Consider the following 17859-nt stretch of genomic DNA (forward strand, 5'->3'; position numbering starts at 1 on the left):
CACACACACACACACACATATATATATATATACAGAGATTTATTTAATATGAACTTATTTTCCCTCTCATTTTAAGGAAAATAATTCTGACGTAAGTACTGACAACACATCTTTTGGTTCCCAGTAGGAAAAAATAAACAACTCAAGTATTAACGTCAGTTTCTGCTTTGTGGGAACATAACTGTGGCCAAAAAGATTTTGAAATAATTTGCACTGCTAAAGCTTGAGTGAGTACCAGTGCATAAAGCTGATAGCATAAACTGGGCCCCTGGAAAGTACTTAGCTTTCATAATTCAGAACAGTTACTGCCATCGATAAAGTACAGAACTGTGGAAGATAATCTCCTCAGCAGACAAAAGGTCAGACAATAAAACTTTTGCTTGACATTTTCCAGAAGAAATTCATCATATTAACTCATGAAATGTAAAAGGAAGGGGTGTTTTCACATTGATTTTCTGTGGACACTATAGTTTCTCAGAATTTTCAGACTTGATTTCTTTCTTTAATTTTGATAGGATATGGAGCTAAAAGTATTTCAAATCTTTCAATTTCCAGTCAATATAGTGCATGTGAAAAATGATACCTCTAGGAGAGTTTATATATTTGCACTGCTCTAAGAACTGCTAGAGTACCAGCACTGAAATGGAGAATGCTTCTCTGTTCAGCAGAGTGAGCATATTCACTGTGCTTCTTTGATACCACAGTAATCTATGGATAGGAGCATAGATTAGGGTCTGACTAATTGTTATTAGTTTGGCCACTTCATTATCTTGTGTGCAATCATTAACTTACAATCAAATCAGTCTAGTGCACAGAGAAGTTCAAAAGGAATTGGGGTAAAATGCTGATGAATTTCTAATGCATAGGCTAAGTGCTGCTGATATTGCAAGAATGTATTATGTTATAAAATAAAGTTATGTGTATCATTGTGCCAGAAGCTTCTAAAAATGTAAAAGAATGTAAAATAAAATGTAAAAGAAAAGGAATAAGTAAGGAAGGGAAAAAGAGAAAGCAAAATACTTTGAACTTCAAAAAATAGTCAGAACGTGGTAGGAAATCTAATTTTAAAGTAAAATTTGCCGTATACAGAAAATTATTTATAGTCTGGTTTATAATTAGAAGATGAATGTATATGTATTTGCGACCATTATCTCTTCTTTCTTGTAGATGAAAGTTTTCATTATTTTGGGATTTTCAGCAGCTATAGCCTTCACAGCTGTTTTCTTTTCTTTCCTTAAAACAGGGAAAGACACCATCTTTGGTAAGTAACAGTAAAAATGCACATTAGTTTCTTATGTTTACTGTTAAGATGAAAATACACCGGCACTGCAGACAGTTTAGCAGCAGCAGTATAGCTTAACCTCTTTTGTGTGCAAAATGCACTATCTGGTTTCTCTGAGAATTATTCCATGGAGGAGTTCTTTTAAACTGCTGTTTCATAAACTCAGTAAGTAAAACTTTGTATGTGTAGGGTATCCCAATCACTGCTTTGACAAGGAGTGATTTTACTTACTTAGTGGCATTCATGTGTCAGATGGCACGTTGCCAAGCACGATTGCTGGATTTCTTTCCCCATCTGCTAATCATCCTGGGCAAGAGACAGTTGCCATAGGATGTCCCACCTGGCACCCTCCTGATGTCTCACAAAGGTGCTTCTTTCCTGTGGATCTGTTGGCTGCTGGCACCCTGAGGATTTTAGAACATTTCAGATTGCCTTATTCCTTACGTTCAAGAAATGTAGTCTTGTCATTTTCGCCATTATTTGCATCTGCTCAATTTAAATCAGTTAAATCTAATAAACTAGAAGAGTAGCAGATACCAGACTGAATTTTAAAAGAAAACAGCAGAAACTGATTTTACATGAAATTAGGGCAAAGATAGTAAAGAAACAGGAGTTCAAACCACAATCTCATATTATATAGCTGTATGCATGATTCATAAGTCTTGGTGATATGATTCCCTAGGAAAGTGTTCACCTGAATTTAGTGTAGAATCACAAATAAAATAAAACTATATGCAAAAAAAAAAATTAAATTATAAACAAATTCCCAAGCTATTACTTCTTATGAGAAATCTTTTTTGTACCATCACTGCAAAACTGGAGATCAGTTTTTCTTTCCGTACTGGACTCTTTACTTTAAGCTACCATACAATTTTTTTGGAAAGATGTTGTCTAAAATGACCACATTATGTTTTATGTTAGTTAATCCAAAATGAATTCAAGAATAATGGAATGGTTTGGGTTGGAAGGGACCTTAAAAATCATCCAGGTCCACACCCTCTGCCACCTGTAGAGATGCCATTCACTAGCCCAGGTTGCTCAGGGCCTCATCCAATCTGGCCTTCAACACTTCCAGGAATGAGGCATCCACACTTCTCTGGGCAACCAGTTCCAGTGCCTCACCACACTCACAGTAAAGGATTTCTTCCTAACATCTTATCTAAACTTGCCCTCTGCCAGTTTAAAACCATTGGCTCTCATCCTGTAATATAAAAAGTCCCTTTCCTTCCCTTTTATATTCTTCCCTAAGGCACAGGAAAGCACCAATATATAAAATATACATGGACTATAAATAAATAGAATAGATGAAATGTGATTCTTTTTTATAGTAAGTGCTATTGGTCTGATGAGACAGTACAAGATAATGCTTATTACTCAAGAACCACATATTTAAAGACATGGTATTGGTACCAAATTCATACTTCTTAGAAGAAAAGGAAGAGAGATAATGGAATTTAAGTATAGCAAGTGGATATTCTCTTTTACATCAGAGTATGAATTGACATCACAGGATGAGCAATACTTCAAGCATGTTATATTTCTCGGAGCTAAGCCCCTAAAAAGTAATTTTAAAATATGCTATATTAAATTCTAAAAGAACTACTTATTGTATGGCCTGTAAAAATCAAACTTCTTTTTTAACATTGACTCAAAAAGGTTTTCAGAAGCAGTGGAAATCCAAATGATAATACCAAATGAATCATCTGAATATTTTATTATGCATAGGTGAAAAAGAGAAATAAGTACTGCTATACTTAGAGACTGAAAACTTTAGTAGAGTATAATTTAGCCCAGGAGAGATTACTCCTTATCACACATTTCTCTTCCTTGAGCTGAGTGCCCTATTCAAAAAATAGATGATAGAAATAGCACAGACTGTGCTACAAATAAAAGATGCTCCCCTAAGATTAAATTGTACATAAATGATGAATGATTGTACATAAATGGTTGTTATTTTTTATTATTTGTTTTCTAAGAAAAAAATGGGCCATCCCACAAAATTCAGATAAAAATAAAGCAGTTGAACTTTAAACATGACTGGTTCTTTTGTTATAAAGTAACATGTACACAAAAGAGGGATAAGCTAAGCAGCCTCATAATAGCATTTTACAAAATAGCACAGCTGAAGTATTGTTATGTTCACATATATCTTTCCATTAAACACAGGTGAAGAAATGAGAATGGGGTTTTCATAAACTGGCCCAATCCCAGGTCATAATTTTGCTTGAATACATTCTTGAATTCTTAATGTGGCTCATAGCAGCTCATATTACCTGTGAGGGAGGGTCAGGTTTGGCCTGTCAGTACAAGGACAGTTTGATGAAAAATACATATGAACCTAAGGAACACAGCTGCATACCAAGAACACAACATGTTTCAGCTGGACCTATTATGTTTGGTCTTATATTACATGTTCATAGCTGGATTTATACTTCAAGCAAGGAAATCTAAATCCTCAAGTCTTATAAATTATGGATGAATTTGTCTACCACACCTGCCTTATCTTCTAGAAAGCCACAACAGGAATTTCAGGAATAAAATGTGGACATGGCTTTAAAAAGCAAAAAATATACCTAAATATTAGAAACTTGTATATTTTCTAATTGTAAATATTTTAATAAATTTGCTATTAACTTATTTATCTTTCTTTCTGTTTTTCCCTGTTGAGAACAAATTGAAGATAACTGCATCACTAAGGCTATCCAGAAGGGTTCTAGTCTGGTGGATTATGCTGCACATTATGAAATTAAAAGGTAAAAATAGAAGTGAATAGTGTATTCAGGAAAAAAAGCTTTCATAACAAAAAAGATTGATGTCAATCTTTCTGTTTCTTTGAGAAGCCATATTATTAAAAAATCACTGCCTCCACTACCTTTGAGGGATCTGATCTAGAGGAAGATGACCCTGCCCATGGCAGGGGGGCTTGGAACTAGGGGATATCTAAGGTCCCATCCAACCCAAACCCTTCTATGATTATGTCACTGATAATCTAATCCAATAGGACCTTGTGCATTATCACCATATAAGTTGCTCTTTTAAAATGTGGGACAAAATAAATAACACAAATACACATATGGATGTTTTTCTGAATAAATACCTCAAAAATCACACTTTTATTGTCTTATTTTTGAACACTGATTATGTTTTTCCAGTGTAGTGAGACAGGAACAGCTCCTATGCCACCAGGAGCCAAACCCTGTTGCCTTAAATTGGACTGTTCAAGTGAATTTCTTATTTCCCCTTTCATCTAAAACACGTGTGAAAAAAGATAAGGGAAAAGAAATGAAACATTTGTCTTGGGCTGTGGATAGGCAACGAATTAGAGGAAAGCTCCTTTGTGCTTGATTTACAGTATGAGAATGAGCTCTTTCAACCATTTTCTGACTAGATCTCCGTGCAATACAGAGTTAATTTCTCTCCAAAATTCAGAACACATCATCTAAGTTTTACAGGATACAATCCCCACACTTTTGCATCGACTTTCCCTAAAGACTTATCCCTGTGATTTGAAAATGAGTCATGATTTGCAGAGCTCTGTAGGTGCTAACTGATTTTATGGACAGAACTTGCAAGAACTGTTGCCCCTCTATATGTAGAGACTGAGGTCACTCTGGGTTTTTAGTGATAGTATTTTGGTGGCAATCCGAAGGCATTTAAAATTTAAAAACATAAGTCTCAAGCTTTCAGTGGCTCAACTGCCTCATCTAATAGATGGAGATACTGATATTTATGTCTCACAAGATATTGTGGCAATTATTTGGTCAATATCTTAAACATGATAAATATTAAGAGATGTTAAAGATAAATGCTTAACAATGCTTATTTCAATTAGGAATTTAAATTTTATTAAGAATAAAACTGAGACCACTTACCCCAGACAGCAGACTATTAAGCTTCCTTTGAAATACTGTGTATGTGGATACATAGACTTTAAAGAGAATTGGTGCTCAGAAGTTGATTGAGGATGGTCTTGGGTATTAAATGTTACATGAAAGCAAAACCTACTCACAACAGTGAGTTGGGAGACCTCTTTTGTGACTATCCTGCACAAGGTCTTCCAACTTGGTGCTGCAGGCTCTGCTCACCCCAAAAGTTTCTTTCTCATCCTAAAGACTTCCCACAGGATGAACTCTGGTTGTGTGTCCAACAGAAGGGCAGTTTCTCTTTTAGAATTTCCTTGCAGAACAAGGTCACAAAGCAGCCTTCCTCTTTGCTTTCCCAGTGTTCTCTTCAATCAAAACATACCTTAATACCTTAAATACCTTAAACTTACAACATATCCAGGACAGGCAGCTTCATTGTTATGAAAATGTTCTAAAAATGCATGCATTGCAAAACCTTCTGTATTTATCTCAATTATAGAAAGATCCAAGGAAGTGGAATAGCTACCCCTACCTTACTGCTGACTTTCTCAAAATTTCCTGAACAAGAGAGTCAAGAGATTTCCCAAGCAGCTGAACGAATGGAAATGTCAATTCGGGTGCTGAAACAAAAAGTTTGCCAGAAGCACAAGCGTTCATTGCATCCAACTGGTAAATACACTATATTGACATTGGCAAACCACACTATTGATTTGTTGAATGCTGTATTTTAGATTAAAGGTCAGTTAAGTTCACTTTTATTTTATTTTTCACTTTCTTTTGTTCTTGAAAACACCTCAGATAGGTTTGCATTTTTCTTTGCTGGAGTGTGGGTGGTGTTTTTATAGTTGAGGAGAGCAGTATTACACTGTTGGCACCCTGTGAACTCATGTCTGTATATTTGTATTGCCTATAAATCAGCCTGCATGTCCTCAGTGTTGCAAGCTTCTTGTTTGCAGTGAAATATCTATCTTCCCCAGCAGTTTGGGTTTAGTGCTTGATCTTCTATCACACTGTGGCACTGGCATTTTCAAACACACTTCCTCTCAATATATGCATATCCCTCTTTAAAAAAAAAATGTTCTTATTTGCAAAACTAATTTTATAATGCACTGCTGTTGCACATTTATTTCCACTTTAACTGGGTTTTTTTATATCAGATGGGAAAAGAAAGAGAAAGTTCAATTTTGTCTAAATGAAATACTTGCTGTTAATCAGATATGAATTTTAAGATGTCTGTCTGGAGTCTGGAAGGCTCAAAATATCAGAACCATTGACTTTCTTCCCCCCATCATTTAATTCTGTCACTTACATAAACTGTTCTATCTTAGTATTAGAACACTTTTTCCAAGATATAGAAGCATTAGAGTGCTGTAAACAAACATAAAGCACCCACCACAGTTATTATTTTATTTCATGGCAGAAATATCTGGCTTACAAAACTAATGGGGCATTTGTAGAAGTAAAAACATATCTTTATCTATATGGATATGTCTTTGCATATATTTATATATACACACACATACACAGATGCAGTTATTTTTGTGTTGTGTAATTTCAAAAGAAGCTGAATTTCTAAACTGCAGAAGTGGACAAAGCTCTTGTTAATTTTCAGAACTGAAACAACATTAACAGAATGTGAATAGACACTGTGCAGCCTATGTGTCGCAACAGAATAGTTTTACGTGAATTAAAGAACTAAACTGACTTTGAAGAAAACATGTGAGTCTCTACCTAGGCAGCCCAGATAACTGGGAAACTGGGCTCTGAGTATAATTTGGAACCTGAACTAACATTGAAGTACAGCTCTATTTGCAAATTTGGCATGAGTTGCTAGTACATAATGACAAGATTATGTAGCCAGTCTAACAACCTATTCTCCCTCTGTTCTCACTACTGCCTTGTACAGGTTCTAACTGCTCAGCAGAACATGTTTTGAGCTGATTTGGTTTTTGAACCTTTGTTCTTTGTTTTTGCGGCTTAATATTTTGGTTTGAACAATGGACTAAAGCAGCTTACTTCAGAGTTGAATGGGCAGAACAAATAGATATTGGGACTGGATGGCATGCATTAGCTAGTGGGGAGACAATGGCAAGAGTTATAAGTTACCTCTACCCTCATCCTTCATCATGTGATTATTGTAGTCACTTTGAATGTCAAGGGTTCTCTGAGTTCAGGAAGGATATTCATAGAATTGTAGAAAGGTTTGAGTAGGAAAGAACCTTGGAGACCCACTGGTTCCAGTCCCCTGCCGTGGGCAGGTCACCGTCCTCTAGACCAAGTTGCTCCTATTTCATGGGTACATCCACTTCCAACTGGCCACACATATTTCAATACCTGCAGAGGTGACAATAGGTACCAGCTCTCTGCAGCTTGCAGTATAGTGTGTCTTTGTCCCTCATCATCAGATGCTCACTGGGACACCCATCTTGGATGGTATCAGAAATCTATTTATAACATGCTTTCTACTGGTGTAAAGGGACTTGATTTTTCCTAGCTTCCAAATTCCAGCTAATAATTCTGATTCTCTTCCACTCAACACTGAATTCTATGGTCAGCTGCAGGGTCTTTAAATTTCTGCATCTTTCCAGTCACACATTTTTCTTCTTTGACATATACTTTTGTCCTTGGATGGCATTTTTTTTCACCTTTGTTGTAAACACAAGGATCAGGCAAGTAAAGGACTACAACACAGGGAAAGAAGGAAGCAGCAAGCGGGTCAACCTCAGTTCTCAGCTATTGCTGAACCTCTTTCTTCTCATTCTCTATGCATAAGCTAATAAAACCAGCTCTTCCTCTAAGTCCCAGACACAGCCTCTTGCAGCACTTCTCACTAAGTGCTCTTTCCGAGGAAGAGGGAGAATTCTGTAGATGCAGCTGACAATAATGCCTTTTCTGCTCTAGCAGCTAAATCCAATACAGCAAATTGCTTCTCTGGGTTCTTCCTTTCAGATCATTTATCAGCTGATCTGCTCACTATGATTGCTAATATTTCTGGATGCCTGCCTTATATGTTGCCACCAAAATGTCCAAATAATTGCTTAGCTAATGAATATCGACTCATCACTGGTGCCTGCAATAACAGGTATGTATGATAAAAATTGTGTCCTGAAAAATCCTTCCTTGTCATTCTTTAAACCCAAGAAGCTGTGTTTACTTTTTTTCAAGGAAATTGGTGAAGGGGGACTGGTGTTAATCAGTGTCTGTAAAGGAGGTGCCTGCGAAAGTTCCTGGAGGAAGAACTCATTATTTAAACTTTGGTGCACTACTATTTGTAAACAGGTTTTCCCTCTGAAAGGTTCTAGGATTATGTGAGGAACTTTATACTTAGGGAGAACTGATCTAGTAGATGCCTTCTTCTATATAAAAAGAAAACTTAATTCTAACCCAGCATTTATTTTTGATTGAATTGGATAAAATTATATAAAGCAGGAAAAAAATATTACTTCCCAAGGAGAAATATTTTTGCATTTTCCCACAATTCTAACAGTTAAAGAGCATTAATTAAAAATTTCTAGGTGTTATTTTTAATTTTACGTATCTAGTTTTATATGTTTAGTGACTATTTTTTATAACTAGTATCTACTTGTTGCCTAATCTATTTGGCAATTTTTTCCTGAAAACCCCACATAATAGATGTGCTCGTCTTTTCTGAACTCTCCAAATGAGTGTAAAACTGAGAATGAGGGCCCTTTTAAATACCAGGGTAAGCAATATTTGTACTCAGCAGACTCTGGATACATAGACCTAAGGTCACAAACTGAAAGTTGGACTGGTGAAGTGCTTAAGTTTACAGGTGAAATGCTACTGAGATGAAAATGGAATGCCACCATCATTGTACAGGTTAAGGTACACTGCAATGTGGTGAATAAAGAGCAGTACAATTCTGCAGTTTTATTATTCAGTGAGTCTGGTTTTAGGAGATGAATCTGTTTTGCTATATCACAAGTCATTTGCATGGAACATACCTGATAGACTCTTTGCTGAAAGGACACAACCTGATATGCATCAGTGTTATAAATCTAACTATGTGGATACCCATAATTTCCCCCAGGCATGTTAAGAGTTGCTTTGAATCTGAACTAGCAGCTAGTACAATATTTGTATTGACATCTCCATCAGGGCTTGAATACATTGGCCAAGATTTGTGCAGCTGAACACAGACACATGGATGAAGCTCTTAATTTACAGGAGTGGCTGTTTAGTCTTTCTCCCTAGTGATGGAGAGAAGCACTCTGCTATAGGTAAAGGTAAAAGACCTTTTTCTCTTCAGTGACTGATAATACTAGGATGTGTACAGGCATTTCAGTCTCCTATCTAAAGCTGGGTATGGTAAATATGATTCATTGAATCTGGTCTGTAGTCACTCTGTTGTACTTTTCATATTTATGCTTGTACCACATCAGAACTTAAATCCACAACTCATATTTGGTAGTATTTTAGACTCTGTTCTAAATGTCTGTAAAAGGTGTAAAGTGAAAAAAAGCCCTTCAAAACCAAAGGAGTTGAAACCAGTGAATCACATCTTAACTGAATCTAAAAATTTGTGAGCCCCTTAAAATACCTCTATTTCTACTGAAATACATCAACCTAAAAAGCCCAAACCACTGTAATGTAAATAACATATTCTGTGATGTAAGCCAGCTTTCAGGACTTCAGACATTAAATGAAATACCAGTCTGTACTTTTTCTTGCTTTACAGCTTCCACTTTCAGGCAGAAAATACATCAAGATCTATGTTGCATTTGTACTTTTGTTCACTCTGTTTGAATCTATAGCTGTACTATAGATCATGAAATTCTGCATTTCATGGGTGAAATTTAGAAATGAAATTTTTAGATTAGAAGGGAGCAAGGAAATGCTTTACAGATGTTCTACTAAATCAGTTTGCACGTTTGGGACAAAACAGATCAATTGCAAAGGATGTTTTCCTTAGCACTGAGATTGCTTTGTTTTAGTGTGCACTTCCTAGAACAAAGGTGTAGTAGAACAGCATAAACATGACCTTCGATGGACAGTATCAACATAACATGTGGCAGAGATATTATCCTCTTTTATTAGTAAGAGATATTTACAGATTTTAGTTTCCTTTCTGCCTAAACAAGCAAACTAAATTTGGATTATTTTAAAATGAAGAATAAGGAACAGAAGGGAAATACAAAGAGGTGGGGTTTTTTCCCCATTTTTTAATCCCAAATAGCTAGCATTGATCTAAGTATTTTTTTAGTGTCTAGTACAATGAGAGGAATTCAAGGATGAAGGAATTACAGGTGCTAAAGGAAGGGACTCTCACAGTGCAATTAGCTTCACCTCATCCTAGCTTTCAGAGGTAGTTATACGTCTACTGCAAGGCTTCATCTTTGGCTGCTCCTGGTAGTGAGAAATAGAATGGAATGACAGGATGGCACCCAGGAACTGTCTGTCCCTCTGGATTGATGGACAAGTTGTTCCATGACTACCTCACTTTTTGTACACCCAATATTTGGGGCAGCTGGGAGGAATATTATCTGCAGCATTTCTATTTCATTTCTGTGTCATTAACCATTCTCTCAGGTAAGGACCTGCTGCTCAGTCTGGAGGTCCAGTACCAGCAGAGTTAGGAGCACAAGTATGGCTCACCTAGGGGAAGGAACGAGCAATCCTGACTGAGTCCATTGACTTCCAGAAGAAGGAATTGAGATGTTTCCTTTAGGTTAGCTACTTCACCTCAATGCAAGCTAAGTGTTCAGCTAGTAGCAGACATTTTCCAGAAGTGTCCCATGTTTCCAGAAGTTAAACACAAGATAGCTCAGCACAAAATAAAACATTACAAACTCCAATTATTAAGTTGCCATATGGCATTCATTCCATCTACTTGAAACTAGGCAGAATATTAAAATAAGATTCAAAAGGTAAAAATCTGGAAAGTAAACAGCAGCTTAAGACTCCAGGTTGCTTCTCAGGCAGCCAAAACAAAATCCAAATGGTACAATTCCAGTATTTCACAATTAAATGAAAACTCCCACTTTCCATAAAAAGAATATATAGTAATCAAATTTGAGTACTTTATAGAGCTGCATGGAAAGCAATATCTCATTATTTCAGCTGCCTTTTTAACTCAAGCAAGATTCCAAGACATTAACATGTTTAATACAATAATAAAAAGGCATGTGAAAAAGGTTTTACTAAAGTAGCTTTCCAGTGATCTGCTAAAATACAAAAGCAATCAGGAGAAAAATCACTGGTTAAGCAGTTACATTAACATTTCATTATTTTTAATTGAGTGAAATAGCACTACACTATGTGCTGTATTTTATGCAATTTCAATAAAGGCAAATCAACTGTAACTAATTTGAATGCTTTATTAAAGCATACTTCAACCTTCAAGTGTGAATTATTGTGGATAATTAAGTGCATTACAGCACTATATAGCTTGGCAAACTGAGTCTCTTCAGTGTGTTGGAGATCAATGAAATAATAGTATAATTGTTTAGCATCCTGATAGACATGTAATGTATGTTTTAACACTATGTATTTCCACCAACATTCCAGAAATATTTCTGGTTCTTTGCGGCTTACTTTACAACTTTAGTCAACTTGAATGCATTGCAAAAAAAATTATTTCTTCCTTTTAGTGTTGATATATATTTAACAATTATGAAATATATTGAACAGGGCAAGTTGAAAAACAACCAAAAAAACCAAATCCTAAAATTTCTAATAGTCATGAAAGAGGGAAAATTAATTGGGTCAGACTCAAGACTCACTGACTATACTAATAAATAGAAATCACCAAGAATCATTTGCTGACCCTCAAATTAAATACAACCTGATTCTTGCCACCCTCTTACTTTTACACGTTTGACTGCACTTTTCTACTCCTCTTCCCCCTTCAGGCAGGCTGACTGTGGTGTGACAAACTGGTATGCAATGATGCCAAGATGTGCTTAGGGAGGTGATATTCAGAGAAAAGCAAGTACTTGTGAGGAAAAAATACACTGCTGTTAATACTGACAACCTAGCAGCATAGTTCAGTGCCTGGGTTTGTGCACAGGCCCTCCCAAAGATGGACCCAAGAAACTGGTATAGATTCAACCAGAGGCAGCATTGCCACTGGATTCAGCTCCCATCTCTTCAGCCCTGGCTCCTTTGGTCTTGCTAAATTATTTCTTCTCTATGACTAGTGTCCAATTTTCATTTAAGTTTTCTTCATCTGCATATTGAAGGGTTTCTTCATATTTTCCCAAGATTTTATTTCCTGTCTGTTGCTTTAACACATCTTTTTAAAGAGCATTTTTGTTGCTCTAAAATATCTTTTTAAAGATGCTAGGAAATGCACTTGAGAGTATATCTGACTTTATGGGGAATGAGGACACTATCAGAACTCACCTTCACAGCAAGTATTTAAAAAGTCAAAAGGTAAACAATTGAGGTTATAAACACAAGTAAAATAGTAATAATTCATTAGCAATTTAAATTTTCATTATTTTCCTCGAGTAAAATTAATATTGGCATACAGGAAGACAAGTATTTTACTCACTTTCAAAGATCGCTACATGAACATCATATTATAATGGCATATTGCTCTGTGGCTGATGATTATTTCATAATATTTTATTTTTATGGTCGTGTCTCATATTCAGAACTTATATAATATATAAATACAAATATTATATATGTATGTATGTATGTATGTATGTATGTTTGTATCTATCTATCTATCTATCTATCTATCTATCTATCTATATTTTATTTATTCAGAGGTTCTGCTGCTGCTGTTGTTTTTGGGGGATTTTTAATTTTGTTTTTCTTGTCCTAGGGAACATCCTAGATGGGGGGCATCCAACACAGCTCTGGCTAGGTGGCTTCCAGCAGCCTATGAAGATGGCCTCAGCCAGCCTCGAGGATGGGATCCCAGTGTCCGATACAACGGATTCCAGCTCCCCTCGGTTAGGAAGCGTTCCTCCAGATCACCTGAAACACTTACCCTGGGCCATTATCACACCTGCCACCACAGACCTCCATTTGCATCAGTAAAGGAAGTATCTGTGTAAAATACTTCAAAAGTGTCTGTGGAGCTCAGTTAAGAAGCCAGTGGCTTTGCTAAAGCATAAGTTCAGCCCCATGGGGAGAGGTTCCATGCCCCTGGCTGGGGTGAGCCCATGGGCAGTGCAGGGGGCACTGACATTCCTGAGGGGCAGCCCAGCACTCCAAAGATTGCTGTAGGGGAGAGAGGCAGGACAGCAGCCAGCCAAGTGCCTGGCCTGGCAGGCACCAGGCAGCCAGCAGACACAGGGTGATGATTGCTCAGGTAGAGAAAAGGTGCACAGTGGACCTAATTCTGACCTTCCCATGATGAAATTGTAGATACCAGGGAGGCCTACAAGGATGCATGCTGCAATGGCAAGAGGCAATGGCCACAAGTTGCTCCAGAGAAAAAATTGTCTTGAAACAAGAACTTAAATTTGTTGTGAGTGCAATAAATGATGGAAAAGGTTTTTGTTGGAATATTGATTCCAGCCTAGAGAACTTCTGGCACATCCCTCATGGGAAATGCCCAAGATCTGTCTTCATGGGGCTCTTAATAACCTGCTTTCAATTTAAAGTTGCACATTGTGGTCTCAAGAGTTTCCTTCCAGCCTAGATTGTCCAGCAATTTTATGATTCTTTGTTTTAATAATGGCACCTTATTCAGGGAAGGAGGGGAAAAGAAGGTTGGAGGTTAACTAAAGAGATATAAAACACATGGACATGCTAGCATGTGTATAGGTGTGTGCATGTATGCCATTCCTCACGGGCTAGCAAGCCTTAACAAGAATTGCTATCAAATCATGACTTCATTTGTTAGCTAGTCCAGCTTACTGATCTTAGAAAGTATTACAATATTTATGGATTACAGCACCACATATACTTAAAAAATAGCAGACCTGCCATAGAGGGAAGTTTGAAAAAAGAATATTTGCACAGAGAACTGGGAGAAAAATTCCCCAGTGCAGTGTACAGTGATTTGGGCTGGATTTACAATTTGTGATTTGTCATCATTGCTTTGAAACCTGACTTTTAATGGACTCAAAGTCTTGTTATTTTAACCATTGTATGTTTAATAAGGATAATCAGGAGAATTTAGTGTTAATGTCACCTGAAACTCATGTTATTAATTAAATAACATTGTCTCCAAGTTGCACAATTTAGCACTCAGAGATGAAAACCTGACATTTACACTGGCAAATTTCCAGTAGATAGTACAAACTGCCTTTTTCTAGGTTCATTAGGGTACCTGCTTGTAAAGCAAAACTCTCTTTAAAAAGGATTATATAACTGTACTGAATCTGATTATCAACATCTAACCATCAGCAAGGTGCTTGGCTTTGTTTTGGAGTAAAATATGTGAAACTGATGTCATAAGTGTTTATTCTCACTTACATAATTGTTCTTTTTTCGTACTTTTAGCTATCTGACTATATTCTTTCAAAAGTAACATGAAAATATTGTGAAAGTGATAAATAAGTGTGAGGATTACTATAAAGTAAAACAGTGATAAGAAAATTTTACTAACTTCAAGAAAATATTTGTGGCCACCAAAGCTGTTTAAACACTGATCTAAAGATTCGGATTCCTGATGAGCTGTAGGTAGCTTGCTCTCGACTATTTCAGTATAAATCCAGTTGTTCCTAACAAGTCCCACGTTGCCTGTTGTCCTTACCAAATCTATTTAACTGAACCTGCCTAATACACTCATTATTTAGCCCTTATATTTATTACAGGCTCTGTGAGTCGATTTTATGTGCTGCCCTTTCAGTTGCTTGACTTCCAAGGCAGCTGCTATTTGCCAGGGAATATTTTGCAGCATGAGGGAGGAATCTCCACAAACTGAGTGCTGATTTTGCCCTTATGGTTTTGCTTGGTTATTTATATAGGCTGGACATGTAGCATAAAAGTCCCTATGTGCTCCTCCTCAGAGCATCTGTATCTCTGTGCATCTTGCACACAATTGCATCAGAAATATTTTTTTGGCTTCTCCTTGCCTGGGAAAAGAAAGCTGAACTTTCAGCTACTGTGTGTTTGCAACCTACCTCATGTCCTGGGCTGCATAAGCTCCTTCATTTACATATGGAGCTGCTCAGACTTTCTGAGTATCAACAGTGATTTGAGATTTCCCTGCAAATCCTTTTGTTTAAGGAGGAGAAAACAGAATAAATAGAAAGACAACTTTTAGACTGTCTAAAATAGATGTGTGGTTTTCAAAATTCTCTGGAAAGGAACAGATGAAACACACAGTGCTCACTGGCAAACATATAGGAAAAACTCTGCTGAAACATCCTTGAAACTGCTTGTGGACCTTGGACTCAGCTCCTGAACAGAAATAAGCACCTGGTAGATGCTGGAATTTATATTGTTGTTGGTTTCTTTTTTTTTTTTTTTTTTTGTTTGGATCGTTTTAGTAAAACCATTAAAGAAAGCACTCTACAATATAAAGTTGGGGAGGGGGAAGATAGATTTTGTCACTGTCCCCCCTACTTTGTAGTGTTTTATCACTTTGTGAGAGGTAAAAACTGTTTGACACTCAAGGTAAATTGGTTCTCTTCTCAGGTTCGTGAAGTGACAAGAAAAATTATTCACGCACCTAATGAGGCTGTTACTGAAGACAGCCTGTATTCTGATATCATTATGGTATGGGGACAGTACATAGACCATGACATTGCATTCACACCCCAGAGCACAAGTAGAACTACCTTCCTAAGCGGGATGGAGTGCCAGATGACTTGTGAAAAACAAAATCCATGTTTTCCAATAAAGGTAAGATTCTAACTTAAATTCTTCAAGAGAAATTTCAGGCTCTAAACAGGTGAGCAAAGTCAAGAAACATTAGAACAGATAGCAATAGAAAAATAAAAAACAGTACAACTATTAAATGAAACAGGTAGACATTTAATTTATTTTTTTTTTTTTGTAGAGATAACAAACTATAGTTAATGTACTTAATTAAAACATCAATTTTTTAACCTAAGGTTTACGTTGCAGAGAAGCCTTACTGGTCTCTCCTAATGTTATTGTTCTTATGCTTCAAGGTTTAAAGTTCCATTGGGAATATAGCAAAGCAGTCACTTACACTTTCAGTCAGATAAAATGAAAGGTTCTTAATGTCATTCATTGAAAGCAAAGATACTTCTTCCAGTTAATGCAAACTTTCAAAGAGAGCTGCCTTTTCAATGTATGTATAAAAATGTTCTCCAGGGAGCTGCAGAAACCTACATACATCATATCTTTGCTTTGAGCAGATGGAAAACATGAATTCAAAGCTTGTGAGAGGGCTAGAAGAAATAAATAGGTATAAATTTAGGATACTATATTTTTCATCACTTAATTTAAAAGTATAGTCCTTCTTTCACTCAAAAAAAAAAACAAACACCAAAGTAAAGTAAAGGCATGTTTTTGTTTCTCAAAGCCTATCCAACTCAGGCTACAGGAAAGCCCCATGCCCATCACAGCCCTTGGCAATGTTCAAATCAGAGCAACCTAAATTGCTTTACTTAGTGTTGGAGCTTGATTATTGACCAGCTTCTCTATGTACTGCCATGTAGAGCTTCTATCAAAATAGAAAACCTTTTTTGCCTCAGCAAACTGTTGTTGATAAACATTCCACAGTCTCCTTTTGCTTTAAGTGCCTCATTCCACTTTCATTAAATGTAGAGGAAAATATTTGGGTAACTGTAAAGAGAACCAAATCAGGTTGTGTTAAAAGGTGGCTTGTCTTCCATACAGTGGGAGAATTTAAAATACAGGGAAGGTTAAGTGAAATTAATTAATGACTACAATTTGACCACAGGCAGGTAAATCTAGTCCCTCTCACCCTGGAGATATGGAATTTGAAAGTTTGCAAACATATCTTGACAGCATTCAGAAAGAACAGAGGCTTCTTAAAGAACCACATTCTTTCAGATAGTGAGCAACTGAGAGTACTGAGTAACCTGAATCAGCCACCACAGCCCTAATAACTAAGAGTATGCCATGGTTCTGACAGAAATCTCTAGTTTGCTGTGTTTCAAATTTCCATCTGGGGCAAGAAATTGGGTTTTTTCTGTTTATGTTTTTAAGTCATAGTCTTAGAAATATTCCCATTCCCAAAGTCTTACCAAGAGAGGTTAGGGTGGATATCTACTCCCTGACTGGCAGAGCTTTGTATGATGGGAAGATGGATCCATATGAAACACATACCACAATATATTGACTCCCTGTTTTAAAAAGTCTGTTTTCTGCAGCTATAAAACTGCAAAAGTCTTCAAAAGTCATTTGTGTTTACAATAAATTCTTCAAAATAGCATGACTAGTATTGATTTCTAAGTGCAAAACCACCACATTTTTTTGTGGATGGATTTTTTGATTGAGAGGAGACTCATACTGTTTCCCATAATTTGAATGAAATGTGGATCACAGGGACCACAGCAGTCTAATTACTGAACCTTGACTAATTCAAGTCTCAAAAGCTCATCTACTTTAAAAAGGAGACAAAATAAGGAATCTTTAAAAAATACTCCAATGCTAACATTATTCATGTGGTAGAGGAATTCAGTGCAGAGGGATAGAAGGTGCACAGATTGTCATGGCATAGACTTGCAAGTGCCTCCTTCAGTGCTCTAAACAAGGCACAGACTTTGGATTTCTCTCTTGGAGCTGTGACGAGGTTCAGAGAGCATGTTTCAAGGATGCTCTTGAGGGTGAGTTATGTGAACATGTACT

General features: G+C 36.6%; 1 protein-coding gene across 3 annotated transcripts in view; it reads left to right on the forward strand.

Moving 5' to 3' along the window:
* The first annotated feature begins 231 nt into the window (after positions 1–231).
* TPO (thyroid peroxidase) overlaps positions 232–17859 on the forward strand; it is a 45793-nt gene continuing 28165 nt past the window's right edge. For all 3 annotated transcript variants that reach the window (XM_059842819.1, XM_059842818.1, XM_059842820.1), the window contains exons 1-7: positions 232–359; positions 1168–1261; positions 3951–4035; positions 5645–5814; positions 8095–8227; positions 12941–13070; positions 15712–15918. In XM_059842819.1, coding sequence (XP_059698802.1) covers positions 1168–1261; positions 3951–4035; positions 5645–5814; positions 8095–8227; positions 12941–13070; positions 15712–15918 — 819 coding nt within the window. In that variant the 5' untranslated portion in view covers positions 232–359. The remainder of the gene's footprint in view (positions 360–1167; positions 1262–3950; positions 4036–5644; positions 5815–8094; positions 8228–12940; positions 13071–15711; positions 15919–17859) is intronic.

This window comes from Haemorhous mexicanus, chromosome 3 (genome assembly GCF_027477595.1).
Source record: "Haemorhous mexicanus isolate bHaeMex1 chromosome 3, bHaeMex1.pri, whole genome shotgun sequence".
Lineage (NCBI taxonomy): Eukaryota > Metazoa > Chordata > Aves > Passeriformes > Fringillidae > Haemorhous > Haemorhous mexicanus.